A 23,227-nucleotide genomic window follows, 5' to 3' on the forward strand; every position below is an offset into this window, starting at 1 on the left:
GGAAGTTTACACTGTCTCCCACTGGTCTCCCCGGAATTATAGGCCATCGCTCCGAATAACTCCGAAGCCGGCGGGTCGATTAATCGACCGTGAAACGCCAATATCTCGACCGCGTGGCGTAGGGTTAACTGTCCAGATCCAATAAACCTAAGTAACCACGCAGTCTTGGCTACCGGGAATTCACGCCCTCGGAACGTCTGGCCGAACCCGATCACTCTACCAGCTACGGTAGAGTATCAACTTCCACCTACCAACTCCGGCTCAGATGCAATCGAGTGGGCCTGCCCAGGACATTCCGGATACGATGTACCGATTACCGGGGATGAAACCCCGTCTAAACTCAGATACGAACCATGCTGGACCAATATAAGAAGGGACAGAAACGGACTGGGAACATTTCTAATAAATTTATTAACAGTAATAAAAGACAAGAGGAGCGAGACTTAAATGTCCCCTGACATGCAAAAGTACATAAATTTCATTTATGTATGTCCTACAGGAGTTTTTCATCGTGATTTCAGATCTGACAATGTTTTTACACAATACTCATTCTGTTTTTGTTAGTCTTTCAGCTGTTCCCGTTAGGGGTTGCCACAGCGGATCATCCGTTATTATCCGCATACCGATTTGGCATAGGTTTTACGCCGGATGCCCTTCCTGACGCAAACCTGGTCACCTCTTACGACACAGGGGTAAGGGTTGGGTTTCGCCATGATTCCGGGCTGCCCTACACCCTCTCATAGCATGACCCAGTGCAGAGCTCCCGTCCTCAAGCGATCCTCCAACCCAAGCCTCCGAGTAGCCGGATTACAGGCGCATGCCACTACGCCCGGTACAATACTCATTCTGTAAAATGTAAATTTGAAAAAACAAACGTCTTCGGGAACGCCCCTAAAAATTCTCCTGAAAGGGGCGGTAACCCACATGACCTCAACTACAGGATGACAAAAGCTGCACGTTAATTACTCGGGTTGGTGGTCTACGTGATTCTATTGGCTTGCTGTGTGTTTCCACATTTGATTGGTCGACTCAATCGCTTCGTTCATTTCTGCTTTAAAAAAATCGAACATTTGGTTTTGAATAATGGCTGGCATGGACTTTCATTTGTCTGGTAATGACAGTGAGTGTGAGAGAAATGAAGGATTTTGATCTGAATCACATGGAGAATTGTGGGATAACATAGTCGCGGGAGGTGAAGTTCAGGCAGCTGGAAATGAAGTACGGCCTTACCAGTTCGAGCCCGAAGCAGGACGAGCAGAGGAAAATGGCTGAAATTCCCGGAGTTCATTATGATCGGGAGGACATCGAAGGAAGACTCGGAAATAACAACTGGTTAGACTAAATCCTATTCGTAATTCAATAATCTAAATTCGACTTGCATACTGCTCGATATCAGAAATATTTTAGTGAGGTGACATGAACAGCGCAGCGCAGCGGACATGTTGCTCCACGGCGAATTAATCACAAGCAAGGCCGGCGCATGTCATCGGCCGTATCTCTCCGCGCATAAAACAAAGCAATCTCGCTGTCCGGATACGATGAAAACTTTTGTGTGCAGAACGCACCTTGTGACACAATTGTCTAGAGTAGTCCGATAAATCTGACGTTCTGTTGCATTTTTATTTATTTCATTCATACTGTCGTCATGTAGCACCAGTAGAAAACAATGAAGAAAAGAGAATAGTAAAAGAAAGCTACAGCACGTCAGATTTATCGGACAAGTCTCGACTCTAGAGTTGACAAGTAACTTGTATTAGCATGCACACAATGTATAAGTCAATGCGTAAGAGTCCCGAGGCTATGAGGCCGTGTAATAGGACAGATAAATTTGTCTTTCATAGTTGTGCAAACATTTTTTTTCCCCTTTTCTTTTATTACAGCATTTTGGCTAAATGTTAATGAATAGCAAGCCAATGGAAGCAGTACCTTCACTTTAGAATAAACCCATGTATGTCGAGTGCAGCCATACCTGGCTTGCATGTATGTGGAATCGTACCTATCCCAGCAGGCTGGTTTCAACGAACAATTCAATAAGCTGCAAAACGTGGGTGCAGGTTTTTCACATTTTTGATTTTAAAATTATCTCCTTGCGCCTTGAAATGATGCAATATTAATCGTTAGTATTTTACTTGTATGTCCCTGTAATTTTTTTTTTTTTAATGGAAAGGTTCAACAGTCAAATTTTATATTTTGTGTACTGTCTTCGAAGTGGGCGCTGCAAATGACGCTCGTGTCGCTGGGGCCTTTCCAGTTTCCCCTCGTCAGCTTCACTTTAGATGTCCATATTCTCCGACGATTATCATCTTTCGGGAATACATGAAGGCTTACACCGTCTTTGCTTGTATTGCCGCATCCTGCTACGATACATCTTGCAGGCATTTTTCAAAGTACGGCTAAAACTCTTTAAAACTTTTGCGAAACAATCACTGGAATTAAGACGATCACAGAGATTGCACTAACATGTGCAAAATGCATTTGTACGCACTGAAAAAGGCGCGCGACATCTCGACTCTCTTACTGTATGTAAGAGTATGTGTTACTGTCACATATTATCTTACTGTATGTGACGTCACGCTGCAATTCGCTGAAGTCCGTTTTTTTAAGGGGCGGGGCATAGCAAGTTGTGAATAGCTCCAGAAATGATCGAAATATTGCTTTAATTATCCCATTTTTGATTTTTTTTTTAAAACATGGGTGATTTCTTCACGAGGAAGGTCAAGTTAATATATAAATAACAAGTTGATTTTGCATGTCAGGGGACCTTTAAAGCGAATATTCAATGCAAGTATTTACAATGGGCAAAAACACTTATGCAGTTCTACTTACAAGATGGGCCCAACACACTCAAACACACACACAAATGAAAAGAAAACCCAAGGTGCTTTATTTGACCCTCCAGCCGATGAGTGAGACAGGCTGGGGGTCAGAGTTCGGCTTGTACCTGGTCGTCGGAGGGAAGGCATGCTCCGCGATGCGGCACCTGACAAAGGTCGGTGATCCGATCCCCAGTCGCACGTGGGGGACTCGAGGCTCGTGGCAGAGTTCGGGTGACGAATAATCGGGGTCCGCGAAGAGGGGGGGGGTCAGGGTCGCTCTTTCCTTCCTTGTAGAGGGCCACCAAAAAAAACCCCTTCGTAACAGCAACGTAGACCTCCTGTGATCACTCCTCGTAATCGCCCATTGTAACCACCCCTTCGTAACAACAAAAACCCTTCGTCCACAGAACTCCTCTTGCACTGAACTCTTGTCCACCGAACTCTTCGCACCAACGACACACGACCTTCCGCCCACACCACTCCCGTTTTTCCACACCTCTTCTGGCACTGCCTGGGGATATATCTCCTCCCACACGGGGGTGGGGCCTTGGCGAGAATCGTCTCTCTCTCCGTCCCTCATTGGCCCACGGCCGCACCCTTCTGAGGCGGAGCCGTGGCCCCTGCTCAGTAGCCCCGAATACTCCTCGTGGCCACATGGCCTCGCTCGCGCATAGAGTAACAGGATCTTCCCTGAGCAAATCGTCGTACCAGAGGAGTTCGTCTGTGGAGATGGAGCGTGATGGGCTGGTTGGGTCGTGCAGATGGGATGGTAGATGTATGGGATCTAGATAGCTGATGTAATAACCTAACTAAAGACGTCACCGCACGTTTTCGAGTCTCCCACTAGACAAAAAGGAAAGGGACCTGTCTCGCACATACTTAACAGCATAACTATGGGACCTGAATGTTGAGTGCGCATTGTTTCCAGATTCGTAACAATATATATGTGTATATGCCTGGTGTTGGCTTAATGGTTAGGGTGGTGGGCTTTGGATCCGAGGGTCCTGAGTTCAAATCCCGCTCAGCTATTGAATTAATACCAGGTGGGGTTAACTCTGCCTGTCATCCTTCCGAGGTCAGCAAAATGAGTGCCAGCATGCTGTTATACTGTGTCGGAGTGGCGACCTGTCCAGGATTGTGCCCAACAGCCAAGGAGACTGCTTAAGCAGCACCAACGCTCTGCACAGAGTATGGTCCCAATCTCCTCCTGTATATGTATATATGTATATGTATATATATATATATATATATATATATATATATATATATATATATATATATATATATATATATATATATATATATATATATATATATATATATATATATATATACATATTGTTACGGCTGTGGAAATTCGCAGAGCACCATATAGGTCCTTGGATCAGTTATGCCGATAAGTTTGTGTTCAGATAGATTTCCCCACCATTGTTTAATGGGAATTATTCGTGTCACCCGGGCTGTGATCTTTGAGGTAGCCGTTTTTCTTTCGCTATCGTTATTTTGGACCAACCACTTCACAACAATCACGATCAAGACCACCACCTTCTCGTCAACCGCCAACATCCCCACAGATAATGAACAGCCACCTTCACAACAACCACCTTAACCACCACCGCCCAACCACACCACTCTCACGCCCACCACAAACGCCAGCATCAACCATCTCCACAACATCACTTCACCACCTTCTCCACACCCGCATTTCAACGACCACACCACTACTTCCACAACCACACCACAAACCTCTCCACATCAAATAGCATCTCTGCCATGGATGCTCGTCGGGAAAGGAAACAAAGGCAACGGTAGGAAAACCCGTTGCCCCCGCGGAGTGCGGGCAAAACCACAGCGCCGAGGAGAGAAGTTCCCGATAGTGCTGGGATTTCCCCTCCCCCCTTTTCTTGCTTTCCCGCGCGCTGGGACGGGGGAGGGGTGAATCAGGCGAGGGGTCAAAGTTGAGGTAAAGGAGGGCCTGATTTTGGGCGGAAAATGCCCCCGTGCGCTCCGAGGGGAGGGGCGACGCGCCGTGGGTATAAAGGACGAGCTGAGCAGAAGGTCTGGCGGTTGTTGAGGGTCTCTCTCGAGGTCTTTTTCTTGGAGCTGAGGAGAGGGTCACGGTCGGTCTGTCTCTCGAGGTGGTTGTCGAGTTGGGTCTGCTGAGGATCAGTCAGCCAGTCTGTGGAGTGTTTGTCAGAGTTCGGAGCGCCTGGAGCCTGAAGCCTGCAGTCGGTGGCGAAGCTGAGGAGAGTGGAGGAGACGCGAGCACAGCCAAGCCTGCCGTGCCGCGCGGAGCTGCGTGTTCGTGTTTGGGACGTGTGCGAGCCAGAGAGAGCTCGCCAACCAGCACCGAATGGTCTGCGGTGAAGGTAACCTGCGTGGCCTCGTGGAGCTCCTTCGGCCCTCAAAGCTCCGTGTCATAAAGACCCTGAGAGTTCCAGTCTACCCACTCGTCTTTGAGGGGGTTTTTCCTTGTTTCTTTGTGTGAAAGTTGTGGCGCCAAGTCCGTCAAGTAGAATTGTATAAGTAACTGTACATAATAAATAAACGGTCATAGTTCCTTTGCATTGTGTTTGACTGTATGATTGCATGTGTGCGTCCCCCATTCATTGCATGACTGCTTATGTGCTTATGTGTTGTTTGGAAATAAATGTGCTTCTCTAAATGTTGCCCTGTTCGTCACGTCATTTTCCCCAATTGAACTGCCATCTTGCCCTCGGAATATAGTGGGCTTTTAAATAGCCGATAATAGAATTGGGTCCAGCGAGGCCTCGCGATAATACCCCGCTCAGTTATCCCAAAACGGAGCAAGCTGCTTAAGCGGCTCGTGTCCAAGCAGGCCTCGCTGAGGTACAATCTCTCGGTAATCTACCCACGCGAATAATTAGGTAAATCGATTATTTGGCGAGCGAACCCTGTAGCGCGGTTAGAGTACGGACAAGGTTGTGGTGTGCTTGGAGCACACCCGTGACTGGTTTTCGGCATTGTTCTGGAAAGTCGCGACTGAATTGTCCATCCGGTGGGCGTACGGCCGCGATTCGACTAAAAGTGGCTGTCCGCACGCCGGCAGGTGCGAATTCGTAAATATATATATATATATATATATATATATATATATATATATATATATATATATATATATATATATATATATATATATATATATATATATTTATATAATATTACTGTTGTGGGGGGTAGATGGAGGAATTTGACAGGTATGTTTGGATTGAATAGAGTTGTTTGGTCCGTGGACGTGTAGGAGATATCTCGATGTAATTAAGTAGGGAAACTGTGAGCTGAAGTGTTACGTATCACCACACGGGGGAGGGGGGGTGTCGTGTTAATTTGCTCGAGAGTAAGAATAAGTTGCCCCCTTTAACCAGTGGCAACTCCTGGAATTACTCGAAAAAAGAGAAGTTTTAACAAGTTCTAACAACTTTGTCAGAATGATGATTACAATATATTACAATGTCAAGGCTATCACCATGCAGACTTCTGTATTGCAGCACACTGCAACACAGAAAATACCCATTTCAACTCCTGGGTTCACCTTGGGATGGAATAGCCTTACAAAATGGCTGACAGACTGATCCTCTTGATGTCTTACTTTTTATCATCTTCTGTTTGAATGTGTTTATAGATATCATCATTCATTTTGTCTGTTTCTTTTTTTTGTTTGTTTTTATTAGTCCCCTTCCAATTTCACCGGAGGGGACTACATATTTGCTATCTCTCTTTCTGTCTGTCTCCACCCGTCCGTCTGTCCGTTCCACCTGTGTTGTTTGTTTCTTTTTCAGGCTTTTTCCCATACCCTTTGACATATTCACCTGAAACATGGTACATGGATTTACTTTGATACGTTACCGAAAAAGTTCGAGTTTCAAGGCGTTTCGTCAGTTTTTCACAGTTATGCCCTTTTTAAACTTAGGAAATATCGCATATTATACATGGGTCAGTGTTCAGCTGCCCTGACTCCACAGCCCACACAACTGCTTTACACCCATTGGCTGGATAGCAGGCCTAACTCCACCCCAATAAAATCATGCGCCACCTTTGAATGAAGCAGCACAGATCAGCAGGCCCCGGGTCTTAGGCTTGGATGTTCGTCCATGGCCCAGTGCAATTGGAATGATCCCAGGTATATAACTACCATGTATTATATATGCACACAGCCGCATGCATGATTTTGCTTCATGTAGGTACATCGGGTTATTTTCAATATAAAATAGGCAAAGCCTAGAAACAAATGAAACACGGTGGGTTAGGTTCTTCTTTTTCATTTTTGTTCCAGTGTCGGCTCGAGCGTGCGTTAAAGCAAACTTTTTTATCTTCGGTTTGTTATCCTCGTCTTTATTGGTTTCTAGTCTACGAAAGATATCAGTAAATGAAAATTGCTTTTCCTTTTATTTTGCTGAATCGACTCAACCACAGTGGAATATCAGGCTCCTTCTTCTTCTTCATTATGGTTCCAGTATCAGCTCGAGTACGCGTTAAACAAAAGCAATTTTTTTATCTCCCGAACATTCATTGGGACCAGTAGGGGACATGTATTCCAAAGCAATTCTCGCTCTTGTTATAATATTGTGCAACGTATTTACTTTTAACTTATTGGGTGTTTACTATTGTTAGCTGTTTTTCTAGGAGATCAAAATGAATCTCTTTACTATTGCTCATAATATTAGATTGTTGTTACTTTTTGTCATGTTCTAATTTCACACTTTTCACTTTCCAGGATTGCTGCACATACAAGAAGCAGTGATGAATTGAGGTAAGTTTTGCACCTACAAAATAAAATGGATATTCTTATATCTACTGTGCAGGGTTTTAACACTGTGTCCACTTTGGCAAATAATCATTCTTAATGGGATTTTGGAGCACTCGCATGTACCTCATGAGAAACGCTTAAAATAATGCCTCCCTCCAGGAACCATAATCATCTGACTAACGACTGTCACACGGCCCGGTTAGTATGGGACAAAAAGATCTCCATGTCCGCCAGGTTCATTTGGTGTGAATTAGCATCTTGGAACACAAGATTGTGGCAAATATGTGGACAGGAAGAGCCAAGCAAATTTTGTTAAGGGTTCCACCTTTGTTTGCGATTTTTAGCCCGAACTGAATCTGCCTGTCTGGGTTAATAAGGCAATTTCCCGAAGCGTTATGGAGCCCAATCTCAACGACCACACAAGGTTTCATCGAAATGGGAATTTATTAAGGGGAGGAAGAAGAATACAACCACGCAGTGGTGATCACAGAGAGTAACCGATGAATACATTAACCGCACGCACCCCAAAACCAGTTGGCTTCACAAGTAACCTTAACTGGTCCACTCGGGGAGGGTGAGACTGGGGGAGAGATGACAAGACAAAAGAAACCTGTGTGACGTGAGCCTTGCTTGCGTGGTGGTCTCGTGTAGGATTATCCTTCCATGCCTTGCATGCTTCTTCAGACACACGCACACACACGCACACACAAGTCACACACATGGACTCACGTTTTGTTTTTGTTTTTAATCCTGTATTGTTTCTCTCAGACAGATTTTGAGAAATGCAATGACTTTTGATGCCTATTGGTAGCAGAATTTCACCACTCTACCTCTGGAAATAGAGTTCATTTGTAAATGTCGAATTATCCCGCCCCCCCCAGAGGGAGGGAGCGGGATATTGTAATCGTCCGGTTTGTTTGTCTGTCTGTCTGTTAGCAACTTTACGGCAAAACGGCTTTCGCAAACACTATCAAATTTAATCCACAGTTGGGCAATGAACCTTGGACGACCCCATTAACTTTTGGGTCCAATTGGATCAAAGGTCAAGCTCACAAAAAGATCAAAATCGTTTTTCGCTCATAACTTCGTCAAAAATGATCTGATTTACTTCAAACTAAGCTTATAGTGAACCTTATTCTATTTGTCACTTATAATCCTACCCATTACTATAGTGAAAATGCATATTGTAAAGATCGGTAGGGTCGGAAGTTTTGGGGGTGATGGTCATCGGTCAAAATTACAAATTTTCCATTGAAACTAAAACATGGTTACGAAAATACAACTTTACGGGAAAACGGCTGGCTCAATCAAACACTGTCAAATTTTATTCACAGGTGGGCAATGAAAGTCTAGAGTCAAAATCGTTTTACGATCAGAACGTTTTCATTTATTTGTTATTTAATATTCTTATTGAACAAATAAACATAAAACAGAATATATATTGAAAGAATATTTCATTGTTTATTAACAAACACAAATAACAAACCGTTCTCAATACTATATTACATATAGTACATACCTATAATATGGACTGTACAGTGTATATATTGTAACTGTGAAAGTGAAATTATTAGTTATAGCATGGACACGGTTAGCTGTAAACTAGTGGCCAAGTATATCTTAAGTTTATATTGTTTATTGGCTTTCATTTGACGCCATGACCTTTGAGCTTACGTGGCCTTGAAAGGTCAAAATCATTTTACGGTCATAACTTCGTCAAAAATGGTTTAATTGACTTCAAACTAAGACTAAAATATTCCTTATTCTTTTCCTTATAATCAACATTCAGGTTAAAGATGTATCAAATTTAAATTTGATCCCCAAAATAACTTTATGCCTTAAATGGGAAATATTTGTTGTGCCTGGCACCACTTGTTTTTTTGTAAATGGTGAGGTGGGGAAGGTGTCTAATTTCAACCAATTAAACTTTTTAAACTTTACTACCACAGATTGACTAAGAACCAGAATGAGTTAAATGGCCCTGCCTCCAAATTTTCATGTTGTAGAAGTAAACGATTCTTTAAAGAAATGTTTTCTTTAGTGATGCAATGTTCATTTAAAAAAATATTACCACCTGACCTGAATTTTATTTTTTATCATGGCAGCATTCCGGTGGCCCGACCGCGTGATGTTACTGATCCTTTGAACCTGAATGGGAATTTCAGACGGTGAGAATAGTCTGGTGACTGGTGATCGATACACATGGTTTCACCTCCCCCTCACGCCTTGAATGATCTCCTTATAATCCTGCCGAGAAGGCTTTATGTGTTGCTGAGGTCCCTCATAGGCATTTCATATCGTGACAGTTTTACTATTGCCCTTCATATGTCATGTGACCTCTTTCCTTTTTCCTTGCGTCCGAAATGGATGATGTTTGCAGAGCCGGTATTTCATCATCTGTTTTGCCGTGCGAACTGAATACTGTGATAAACCCTCGTGATGAGATCGTTCCTCCACTTCTTCCCATCAAACATGGTGTTCCAGGGTAGGGCAGACTTTGCCTACCTTAATGCAAAGGCCACATTTTGCATTTTAAACATACATAATCACAAAATTACCCATTTATCATGATGCTCATTTCCTAGATTAACACAAACGACTGAGAATAAATACATCGTTGTATTGACTTTTTGTACAGCATTGTTGTTGAATTTGCTTTGTGAGGTGTGAGTTTAGCTATATGAAACGCATGTTAAAAAAAGCATACAGGACGGAGAAAAAGTTCGTGAATCTTGGAGAATTTTCTGTATTTCTGCATAAATTTGACCTAAAATGTGATGAGATCTTCATCTAAGTCCTAATAACAGATAAATAGGACCTGATTAAACAAATAACACACACAAAAAACAAAAATCTACTTTTTCATTCATTTATTTATTAACCAAAATGAATCAACATTCAGTTTCTTCGTCAGAAAAAGTATGTGAACCTCGAGGTTAATCAGCTCAATTCAAGGAGTAATTGCAGTCAGGTGTTTAAATCAATGGGATGACAATCGGGAGTGAGTTTGGGTGGCCCTGCTCTATATGAAAATCGTAAACTTTGTTCGTCATCATCAAAGTCTGGTCTTCACCACACAGGTTTGTGGAAGCGTCTCATGCCCCAATCAAAAAACATTTCTGAGAATCTCAGAAAAGATTTGTCGATGCTCATTAGTCTGGAAAGGGTTTTAAAACCATTTCTAAAGATTTTGGGCTTCACAAATCCACTGTCAGGTAGATAGTGTACAAATGAAGAAAATTCAACACCATTGTTACTTTTTCCAGGAGTGTCCTCCTTCTCCTTCTCCTTCTCCTTCTCCTTCTCCTTCTCCTCTCCCGTTAGGGGTCACCACAGCGGATCAACCGTCTCCATTTCGCTCTATCCTCCACATCTTCAATTGACACTCCAACCACCCGCATGTCAGCCCTCACCATATCCATGAACCTCTTCTTTGGCCTTCCTCTTCTCCTCCTGCCTGGTGGCTCCATCTTCAACATCCTTCTCCCGATATGCTCCGCTTCCCTCCTGTGCACATGTCCAAACCATCTCAATCTCGCCTCTCTCACTTTGTCTCCAAACCGTCCCACCTGCGCTGTCCCTCTAATACACTCATTTCTTATCCTATCAATCCTCGTCACTCCCAACTAGAATCGCAGCATCTTTAACTCTGCCACCTCCAGCTCCGCTTCCTGTCTTTTTGTTAGTGCCACCGCCTCCAAACCATACAACATAGCTGGTCTCACTACAGTCTTATGTACTTTCCCCTTCACTCTTGCAGCTACCCTTCTGTCACAAATCACTCCTGCAACTCTTCTCCAACCACTCCATCCTGCAAGCACTCTCTTTTTCACTTCTCTCCCACACTCTCCGTTACTTTGGACAGTTGATCCCAAGTATTTAAACCCATCCACCTTCCCCACCTCAACTCCTTGCAACCGCACCATACCACCACCCTCCCTCTCATTTATGCACATGTACTCCGTCTTACTCCGACTGACTATCATTCCCCTTCTCTCCAGTGCGTACCTCCACCTCTCGAGGCTTGCCTCAGCCTGCTCCCTTCTCTCCATACAGATCATGATGTCATCCGCGAACATCATAGTCCATGGAGACTCCAGTCTGATCTTGTCCATCAACCTGTCCATCACCATTGCAAACAGGAAAGGGCTCAGAGTCGATCCTTGGTGCAATCCCACTTTTACCTTAAACCGGTCCGTCATTCCTACCGCACACCTCACCGCTGTCACACTGTCCTCATACATATCCTGCACGATCCTCACATACTTCTCCACCACTCCCGACTTCCTCATACAATGCCACAACTCCTCTCTTGGCACCCTATCATAAGCTTTCTCTAAATCCACAAACACACAATGTAACTCCTTCTGGCCTTCCCTGTACTTCTCCATCAACATTCTCAAAGCAAACATCGCATCAGTGGTGCTCTTTCCTGGCATAAACCCATATTGCTGCTCACAGATCGTAACCTCTCCTCTCAACCTAGCTTCAACTACTCTTTCCCACACCTTCATGGTGTGGCTTAACAACTTTATCCCTCTGTAATTTCTACAGCTCTGTACATCACCCTTATTCTTGAAAATCGGAACCAGTACACTTCATCTCCACTCCTCCGGCATCCTCTCACTTTCCAAGACTTTATTAAACAATCTGGTTAACAACCCCACTGCCATCTCTCCTAAGCACTTCCATGCCTCCACTGGTATGTCATCTGGGCCAACCGCCTTTCCACTCTTCATCCTCTTCATAGCAGTCCTCACTTCATCCTTACTGATCCACCCCACTTCCAGATTCACTATCTCCACCTCTTCCACCCTTCTCTCTCTCTCTCTCTCTGCAGGCCTCTCTTGCATTGGCTAATGTCAGTGTTCCTTCAGTCCACCATCAGGAAAACACTGAACCAGATTGGTGTGCATGGGAGGATAGCAAGGAGGAAACCACTGCTCTCCAAGAAGAACATTGCCTACTGTCTCAAGTTTGCCAAAGAAGTCCTGAATAATCCAGAAGGCTATTGGAAGAATGTTCTGTGGATAGATGACTCGAAAGTGAAACATTTTTGGCTTCAATGAGAAACGTTATGTTTGGCAAAAACCAAACTCTGCATTCCAACATAAGAACCTCATCCCAACCGTGAAGCATGATGGTGGGCGTATCATGGTTTGTGGCTGCTTTGCTGCCTCAGGATCTGGACGGCTTGCCACCATTGACGGAACCATGAATTGTAGATTGTACCAGTAAATTATACGAGAATGTCAGGGCATCTGTCCGTGAGCTGAAGCTTAACAGAATGTGTCATGTGACATGACATCGATCCTAAACACGTGATTAAATCTACATTAGAATGGCTGAAGCAGAAGAGATTTCGTGTTTTGGAATGGCCAAGTCAAAATCCAGACCTTATCCCAATTGAAATGTTGTGGCAGAACCTAAAGTGAGCAGTTCGTGCAAGAAAGCCCACAAATATCTTCGTTGAAGCAGTTCTGTAAGGAGGAATGGGCCAAAATTCCTTCAAGCCGATGTGCAGGACTGATCAAGAGTTCCAGGAAACGTTTGGTTGACTGAATGTCGAGGTACACATACTTTTTCTGACAAAGAAATTTCATGTTGGATCACTTTGCTCTATAAATAAATGAGTGTGTGTGTGTGTGTGTGTGCGTGTGCGTGTGCGTGTGCGTGTGCGTGTGCGTGTGCGTGTGCGTGTGCTTGTGCGTGTGCGTGTGCGTGCGCGTGTGCTAGCTATTTGTTTAATCAGGTTCTCTTTATCTATTATCAGGACTTCGATGAAGATCTGATCTCATTTTAGGTCAACTTTATGCAGAAATATCGAAAATTCTCAAGGGTTCACAACCTTTTTCTCACCGCTGTCAAATGATATTATTTTTACCTTCTGTGCAGCAAACTTAGGTGCAATTCTAATTTATTTATTTTTGCCTACAAATTTCAGGCTCATGGAAGAGCTAAAAGAGCTGTTCAACGGAAATGCTTTTTTAAAATTTAAATTCCTCCTGGCTGCCCCAAAGATGTTTTGTGTACGACAGACAGGTTAATGTGTGGCAGGCATTTCCTCATGGTGAGGATGCATGCAGCAATAGCTGCATGTGACACTTACTTCCTGGTACCCATTGCAGTAATGGGGTCTGTTCTCGACTGAATGTCTTGTGAGGTTTGACCAGTTCACTCAGGAGAAGTTTCTGTTCCACATTGATGACGGCAAACAAGCCGGAAACACGTGTCCGTGGATGTTCTCTCTCCGAGGTCGACTAGTCTTTAAAATTGAGAATTAAATTGTCTTCTCGGTATTGGCTGCAGTACAAACCTATGGAGATGTAGGGGCTGTAGCCCTGCTGATGCAACTGTTTAGCCAGAAGAGCGTATTTAAAATGTATGTATATATTGTTGCGGACTCGGGGTTCGAGGCTCGCCATGAGGGGATGCACTTGGGTTCCTCCCGGGCAACCGGTCCTGAGGCCGCTGAGCACAGATGATTCCATGCACTAGCAGATTACTCGGCAACCATGAACGCCGTTTGCAACGGCCGATCCGGGCAAGGTTTACACAACTTCACGTGATCTCTTACCTGTGGATGGCTGGCCAATTCAGGTCACGTGCCCTCGATGTGTACTTGCATTAAATTTACCATAGCAGGTGCAGCCGAGCAGAGTTGCCAAGTACACACTGGCAAATAAACAGATTGTTTGGGTAGAACTTTCCAGCAAAGCAAAGGTGCAGACCATGCCGGATCAATGAAGGAAAAGATGAAACTAGTTGAGTACATTTGAGGCGCCGCGAGGAGGAGTGGTGTAAGGGACACATCGGCCATTTTGGAGTTAATGCCATATAGCACTATTTTAACCCTTACCCTATCATCCGAGCCTATAATCATCATATCATTAAAAAATGTCGCTTGCATCACTCCTCCTCGTGGGGCCTCATCTATACAAAACAATTTATTACAGCAAGGTGAGAAAAATTATGTGGCACAGTAATGGGTTTATTCACTTAATGTACAGCAGGGGAGAGCAAGGAATTTGTGGGTGCGGCAAAATGAATGCAAATATTTACAAAAAGAAAGAGCCGGTGCAAAGATAACCTGATAAACTCTGCAATGTTACTTATGTTTACACAGGTTACAGGCACCATCACAAACACATACACCCGAGGAAATTACATTTAGCCCAGAAAGAGGAGAGGCAGTTGAGGTGTAGATGAGCTCGTTGTACCTGGCGCGATCGACGAACTTGTGCAACCCAATCACCCAGAAAGGGGGAGGGGAGAAAACTGGGGTGTCCACAGTGATTGAGTGGGAGGTGCAAAAATGTGACACGAGAAAAGTGTGAAAGGTGCAAATCGATAATGCTCTTTTTGTGCACGAGGTTCAGATTGAGAAAAGATGCGTGAGAGAAAGCTTAATGGAGACATGTGAGAAAGTCTGTCAGTGTTATGAATATTGGTGTGGAACACAGTTGAAGCCGAGTGCCGATGACCTGGGGATGACCTTGGCACGTCTTGGTAACTGCTCGCTCTGCCCCGCTCGTCTCGCTCTGTTGCACTGCCCCCTCAGCTCGGTTGCGCTTGGTTCGGAAAAGAGATTCGTTTGGAGGCTGGACGTAGGAGAGCGACTGAGCCGAATTTGCTCTCTTTTATAGAGCCCGGAGTGTAGGAGGAGCCAAAGGGCGTATCAAAAGAGCCTTAGGTGTTTCCGAGCTTCCTCAATGGCACAGAGCCATCACCCCACGCCGTAGCCACACGCCGTCAGACTCTAAAGTCGAAAATGGCTTCAGTTGCTTCTCAGCCAGGCCATGCGACACAGCTCCATAATTAACATTGGCCGAGGGTTTTCATGAGCGCTTTCCAGCCCTGAGCATGTGCTGGACTCCGTTTGGGCATGGTTCATAGCGGAACGCCAAAACTACCCAGACGCCATTGCACATATTTGCATTTCAAATTGCACGCTGAAACACCCCGGCTCGCAATATCCTTTGTTCCTCTGGCACCCTCAAACTGTGGTGAGCATCCAGGAAGCCATCTGTGGTTGGTGTAGTTTGTAGTGGTTGTGAGGTACAGGAAGTGCTATGGCATTTGTGGTGAAGAGGTTGGGCGTAGGTTGTTGTGGGGGTTTCTGGAAGGTGTTTGCAGTGATTGCGGTGAGCGTGGTGAGGGTCTGAGATGAGGTGTCGGTTGGTTTATGGCACGCCGTTTGAACAGGAACTTGACACGTGTATGCAAATGAGCTGGGTTGCTGTGCCTTCTCGACGCTCCACAGATAGCGTTACTTGCCTGACGTGCATGTTTGCGTGGTTTTGTGTCAAATAAAAGGAAGTGAAATAAATGAAAGACTAGGGGATTGAAGACCTATCGAAAAGCCCTACGCAACGCATCTTGTACCATTTACCCACGAGATGTATGGAAAGGGCTTACTAAACGAATACGAATGAGATAACTGTATCGGGGTTGCTATATGTTGGGTGCCATTGCTTTGGAGGAGTGCTGACTTTATATTACAGAGTCGCAACAATATGTTCTGATTCTGATGTCCCATACTGTCACAGAGCATTTAGTGGTTTGCCGTTGCTTTTCCAGCAGTAGTTTGGGAAGGAATTTGTAATTTGTTCAGGGTGTCGGCGATAGCTTGCCTGCTTTTCGTGGATTACACCATGGGATTTTTAACATCCATCAGCTAGCTAATGCCAGCAGATGGAACGTTCAGTTTGGTAGCGTAATAGTTAGAGCGCCTGCTCTGAGTGTAGGAGGTCAGTGGTTCAAACCCTGACCAAGTCATACCAGACTTTGTTTGTTTTTTTAATGGTACGTGCTGCTTCCGTATTTGAAGTTCAACATTTTCACAGGATAGAGCCGAGACAAACAAAGCTGGAAAGGCAATGGCAAACCACCCAATAAAACTCTTGCCAAGAAACTGCTTCAGTATCACCGACAAACTGTGAACAGAGTATTGTTCAGGTTATTCGGTTATCCCAACCAAACCCCCTTACCAGCAGGTTACTGTTGATTCTTCCAATGCCTTCTCCTGATGCCTCATTGTCACAGGATTGAACTAGAAGGGTACTCGGTAGAGCGCATACCTCCGCTTTATCCACGAGAAATATCGGGCGCATTACATTTTTAAAAAATATCGTGCTATATATCGTTTTTGGCTCTATCTCTCAATGGTGAAGAATCACTTTTAAAATTCTAGTATCCGGATCCAGGTCTTCACCAAAATCCAATCAATTCGTCCTTGTCGCACACCCAACCTGTCCACCAAGTTTCATCTGGATCCGTCCACAACTTTTTGCAAAATTTGGTGGAGATTGACCACGCCGTTTTTGATTTAATAATCATCAGACGTACGTACACACATACAAAGCTCATATAGTGGAATAAATTTGCTATTCATGAAGATCTGAGTAAATTAGTTCATCTTATGACCAGTTTGTCATGAAAATCTGATTTTCTGCTTCAACAAATTGAAGAATTTGGCTGGTAGAACATTTTCAAAATGAATTGTAAATATCCATGATTAGAAGCCGTTTACTCACCAGGAAGTTTTTTTTTTTTTTTTATTTTTTTTTTTTTTTTTTTTGTAGGGGGGAGGGGGCTTCAGATACATGTGTGTCTCTCCAGTCACAAACATTTTCTTTTCAAATGGCTGCTGATGTTTGTCTTGAATTAAATTCCTTGTACATACAGTATTGTTGTTTTTTTTTTGCAATTGGGCCTTGTCACCTATTTCTATTTGCATTCGTACAACTGAAGTCATTTCTCTTTATTTATTTATTTATTACCTACTTACCGATTTATCCTCACCCTTTGTGGAAACTCTTCAATGATATTGAACATCAACATACAAATTTAATATGTGACACTATCGTCCATTGACAGACGGGCACGCCGACGGAGGAGGGGGTCAAGCCGAGCAAAGCAGGAACCTGGGGTTGCAGACATGGATGGACTGAGAGAGGGCAGCACTGGATTGGATAGGTCAAGAGGACGGCGGAGAAATCGCAAACGAGTCATCTCTCAGGTCTGTGCTCTTCAATACTTTGGAGGATTTGAGAGGCATTAGCCAGGAAACTTCACGGTAGCAGAAGTAAGATCATCAATCACAAGTTGTAGATATTATAATGGAGAGGAACCTTCGTCAGATTGCTTTTTCCTGAAATATTTCGCAAAAATGTTTTTGGTCCTTGCTTGAAACGCTTCATAACCACTAAACTGTCATTCTCCACAGGTGCATGTGGTACTGCCGTATCTCCGAACTGCCGATGCTCGCTACCGCCACGGCTGCTATCCTCGGGGTGATGAACCCCACTGGTGTGGGGAGGATCCCAGGCTAACGGCTTTACCGAGGGATTGGCTTTTTGGACGTAGAGTACTGGACGTGGGTTGTGGGACTGGAAAAGTAGCGATCCAGGTATGTTTATATGGCTGTGATGTGATTAAACTGTAGGTCCAGTCTGAAATGCTGATAATTTTTTTTACTCCATGCATGTGAAGCGAAAAGTGGGGTTAAGCATTTGGTTCCCTTTGTCTCTGTCTGTCTGTCCACAAATGTCAGTTTATGATCGAAGGACAACTTTATTTCAATTTAATGTTATCTCAAAATCTTACGGCATTTTACGTCATCTCGACCAATCAAATTTACCGCTCGTTGACCCCACCCATGTCCTTTCTCTCAAGACTGCGCGTGGTCAGATGTTCTATGAACTCTCGACTCTTCTATGTGGTGCGCAGGATGCATTGTATCTTCAATGGACTTTTCTACCAATTAATTTTGACATTTGATTCAATCGATTACGGTATGTAGAAATGAGGTTGACTTGATGTCACATCGGGTCTCCTTTCAGCCATTTATACAGCACTCGTGTTGAAAACAAAAAGCTAAAGGGACCTCGAACAGTTGTACTTTATAGAGTTATAACTTTACAGAGCTAAAAAGACGAAAATTCTATAGAGATGGAGAGGTTGTACTTTACCGATTTGGATGGTGAGCTTACTGTCCAGCCAACCATATTTTGTCTCGCCATTTTACACCGGGTACACTAAACACACAATAGGGAATACTTTCTCTTTACCTCACTCAATGAGAGCACAATAGTGTTGCGAGATCACAGCGATGCTCTACATGTGGAAATAATGAAGTAATTTGTGCTGCAAATACTAGAAGCTATCTCATTTAGACACTTGACCAGAAGACGTACCTGTGGTCTTGGGTGGCCTCAGTTATGCTGGCTGGGTCATCTTCGATGCTAGCACTGTTCTAGAAACTGGCATCTTTGCTCTAAATCTGTGCGAACAACATTGATGTAAACAGTTTACCAGTAATAAAGAAAAAAGTGAAAATGAAATGTGTAAAGTTCCCAAATATAACAGATGTTGTAGCAACATAGATCTGTGCAATGTTATTTCATTCAAAGGGATTTCCAGTACCCTGTTTTGGTGTGGACATGGTTTTGCTTATTTCTCAAACTTCTCCAACAGCTTGGATTTTGCATCAGATCTGTCCTTTCTTCCCTTGTTGTTTCATCTATGTGTTGTCAATAGTGTTTTTATATCCATTCCCGTGTCTTATCCGTGTGTACTTGACTCTTTCCTGTCAAATTTGTGATTGTCTGTCGAAGCCTCATTTGTCAGCTACATGGCGTCTAGGCCTCAGGTCCATTACACAATCTCTCTTTTAGCCTGGGTGTCCTCCTTTTGCAATCTTCTATTATATTTCCGCTTCTCCTCCCAAATCTTCCATAAAAGCCAAAAAAAACAAAGATTTTTCCACGTTAAATTTACGTTCTCATTTTCTTTACAACTTCTTTCGTTATTCTTTATCTTTCTCTTTTTTCATATAGTATGACTTCAAAGGAAAGGTTTCTTTGCTTAAAGGTCCATAGAATCATAAATTCATGTTTGGTTTATGAATAGATATTGCTTCACATCACACTTCATTGTTGTTTTTTCTTGAATAAATATCTTGAAATGAAGATTTTAATGTTTTATTTTAGGGGGAGAGGGTGGTGGGGGGGGGGGGGTTGATGTCTTTGGCTCCGCCACCAAAAAAATCCATCCATCCATTGGGACCATACTCTGTGCAGAGCATTGGTGCTTCCTAAGCAGTCTCCTTGGCTATTGGGTACAATCCTGGACGCGTCGCAAAAACGACACAGGATACCAGCAAGCTGGCACTCATTTTGCCAACCTCGGAAAGATGACAGAGTCAACCCCACCTGGTATTAATTCAACAGCCAAGTGGAGTTTGAACGCAGGATCATGGGATCCCAAGCCCACCACAAAGATGGTGTGAGTACGCATAATTTCCCAAAACATCCAGCTGTAAAGAAAATATGGCCAGCCAAGGTAAAACTAACCACAGGAAAGTGGTGTGACCCAACTGCCGCAAGCGTCATTTGTAGCACCCATTTTGAAGATAATTTGTGTGGAGGGAGGTGTGGGGGTGCATGTCCAAACGTTATTGAGTGTTGCGGGGCGGGGGGGGGGGGGTGTTTCCAGTGCCGTAACGTAACACTTAATTCATCAATCAATGACAACTTTGTTCCATACACCCTTTATTTAAAGATCCACCTTTTCAAAACGTTAATGATATTGGCATCAATGTATGTTTATGCCTGTACGTACAGTACTGTTGCCTCGGCGGTTGTACAGTTATGTTCCATCGGTGTTAATTAACCTGTTTTACATCACTCACTCACTACTTATGTACATGTAAATTGTGAGGATAGTCCCATCCAGAGCGGTAATAATCATCTATATGTCAAGGATTGCACTGTACATCTGGACACTAAATTTCCTTCCCCCTCCCCCCTCCAAGTGATTCTATACCATTGACAGATTGGGCCAAAAACGATATATTGCATGACATCTCAAAACATTGTAGATGGATTATGAAAAAACTTGTCCCAGCAATATATATATATATATATATATATATATATATATATATATATATATATATATATATATATATATATATATATATATATATATATATATATTGTTGCGAATTCGCTCCCGCCGGCGTGCGATCGGCCGCGTAACTCGAATCGTGACCGCGTCGCCCACCAGTCGGACAATTCAGTCGTGACCCTCCTTGGAACTACCTCCAGGAGCTAGTCACGGGTGGGGGTTTAACCTCACCACAATCGTGCCAATTGCCCACCCGCGCAGGATAGGGTTGCTCGCCAAATTCGACCTACCTAAGTACCTGCGCGAGTTGTCGACCGGGCGATCGTACCTCGCCGCAGGTCGGCCTAGGACACGAACCGCTTAAGCGGTCCGTTCCATGCTTCAGTGATAACCGAGCGGTGTTATCGCCGACCTCGACGGATGCTATTCTGTTTACCGGGTGCTTGCACCCCTCTACCAATTTCTTCCGTGATGGAAGATGGCACTTTCAAAACAGGGAATAGGATGCAACGAACGGGCAACAGTTCAATAAGCACATTTATAAGGCATTGCACGTATTTACAGTCACAGCAATGAATCATGCACGTATGTACAGTCAAAGCAAGCAGATAAAAGAATTACCACCGAATAAAGCGTTTTATTCACACACACAGTCACTTAAACAAGTCGATTTACTAGACGGCGCCACCACATGCATTTATACAAAAAGCAAAAAAAAGCCACCCCCAAAGACAAGGGTGGCAGACAGGTCCGTGGAGCCTGGATGAACGGTCAGGTCCACGAGACTGAAGGGTCTTACCCGCGCCCTCGTGGCACGACTGTGGGCAGGTCGCGATGTCTACTCCCCCATGGCCTGCCGTGGCCACGCCTGTCCTCGGGCACCCGGCTTGGTCGGTGAGCTCTCTCCGGCGTTCTCCACCCGGATGCGCAGGCTCGCGCCACACAGCAGGCACCACGGAACGGATGGGGTTACCGGCGCTCTCTCAGCACGGATGCTCGGTATGGGGGGAATTGCTGTGCTCTCTCAGCACGTCGATGCTCACTCAGCAGGTCAATGCTCTCTCAGGGAGACGGGGTTACTGGCGCTCTCTCTGCGCGGATGCTTGGTATGGGGGAATTGCTGATGCTCTCTCAGCACGTCGATGCCCTCTGAGCCAGTCGATGCTCTTTTAGCGAGTTGACGCTCTCTTAGCAAGTTGACGCTTGAACGAGCACCCTGGACTGCCTTGGCTCCGGCAAACTCTCCCTCGCTGTGGTCTCCACTTCGCCCCTTTTCCCGGCGGTGGTCTCCACGTAGCTCTCTGGTTTGCCTCAGTGTCCCTGCTCCATTCACAAACTCTCGCTCTGACACCACGGCCGTCTCCCCACAACCGGCTGACTTGAGCTCCGTCTCTCAAAAACTGAACCCAGACTGACTTGTAACTGATCGTGAGCTCGTCTCCCCCACCACTGACTGCGAGCTCCGTTCACCAACATTGGCAACCGACCCACCGACACTTCTCTCGACACTGCCTCGAGCTCCATAAAACCGACTGGCCCTGAGTTCCGTTCTGCTCGCCCTTTTATAGGGCCGGGGAAGCGAGAATCGACCCCTGACCCTTGACCTCCAACCCCGGCAAAGCCGACGTGGTAGAAATCATCGGAGAGCTCGTCCTGACAGCGTGAACTCCGACCCCGGCAAAGCGGACGTGGTAGAAATCATCGGAGCGCTCGTCCTGACAGCGTGAGGATGGCGTTGTCTCCGGGATGGAAGTGAAGCGATGTTTGCGGGGTGGCATTGATGGTAGTGAAGGGAAAAGGGCGAAGGTGGTGGTGGTTTGGTTGTGGTTGTTTGGGAACGATGTTGGTGGTGGAGATTTAGTTGTTGTGGGCGTCGTTTGAGAATGGCGGTGAAGCGATGTTTGCGGGGTGGCGTTGTTGATGGTAGTGAAGGGAAAAGGGCGAATGTGGTGGTGGTTTGGTTGTGGTTGTTTAGGAACTATGTTGGTGGTGGCGATTTGGTTGTTTTGGGCGTCGTTTGAGAATGGCGGTGAAGCGGTTTGCGGGGTGGGGTTGTGGAGGTAAATAGGCGAAGGTGGTGGTGTTTGAGTTGTAGTTGTTTGGGAGTGATGTTAGTGGTGGCGATTTGGTTGTTGGGGGATGATTGGTCCAAAATAATGTTAGAGAAAAGAAAAACGGCTATCTCAAAGCGGCGCAGCCCAGTGAACACGAATAAGCCCCTCTAAACAACGGTGGGGAACTATCTGCACATAAACTTACCGGCATAACTGATCTCAGGACCTTTCTGGTGTTGTGCAAATTTCCACAGCCGTAACAATATGTATATATGTGTATATATATATATATATATATATATATATATATATATATATATATATATATATATATATATATATATATATATATATATATATATATATATATATATAATATAGCCTGGTGTTGGCGCAGTGGTTAGGGCAGCGGCTTGGGATCCAAGAGGTCCTGAGTTCAAGCCCCGTTGAGCCACTGAATTAATACACCAGGGGGTTGACTCAGCCTGTCATCCTTCCGAGGTCGGCGAAATGAGTACCAGTATACTGGGCCGGTGTATACCCCGGTTAAAATAGGTGTACCATATCCCTGTGTCGTAAGAGGCGACCAGGGTTGCGTCAGGAAGGGCATCCGGCGTAAAACATGTGCCAAATCACTATGCGGATCATAATGGATGATCCGCTGTGGCGACCCCTAA

The 23,227-nt window shown here is 44.6% G+C and overlaps 1 protein-coding gene across 9 annotated transcripts in view; it reads left to right on the forward strand.

The window, feature by feature from the left end:
- Nucleotides 1-23,227, forward strand: part of LOC147016078 (7SK snRNA methylphosphate capping enzyme-like) — an 83,427-nt gene that overhangs the window by 39,223 nt on the left and 20,977 nt on the right. For all 9 annotated transcript variants that reach the window (XM_085848773.1, XM_085848768.1, XM_085848767.1 and 6 more), the window contains 5 exons: nucleotides 7,552-7,587; nucleotides 9,690-9,752; nucleotides 9,965-10,069; nucleotides 17,464-17,605; nucleotides 17,813-17,995. In XM_085848773.1, the coding sequence (XP_085704899.1) occupies nucleotides 7,552-7,587; nucleotides 9,690-9,752; nucleotides 9,965-10,069; nucleotides 17,464-17,605; nucleotides 17,813-17,995 (529 nt within the window). The remainder of the gene's footprint in view (nucleotides 1-7,551; nucleotides 7,588-9,689; nucleotides 9,753-9,964; nucleotides 10,070-17,463; nucleotides 17,606-17,812; nucleotides 17,996-23,227) is intronic.

Source organism: Eptatretus burgeri, chromosome 12 (genome assembly GCF_056783735.1).
Source record: "Eptatretus burgeri isolate ZD-2024b chromosome 12, Ebu_testis_v1, whole genome shotgun sequence".
Classification (NCBI taxonomy): domain Eukaryota; kingdom Metazoa; phylum Chordata; class Myxini; order Myxiniformes; family Myxinidae; genus Eptatretus; species Eptatretus burgeri.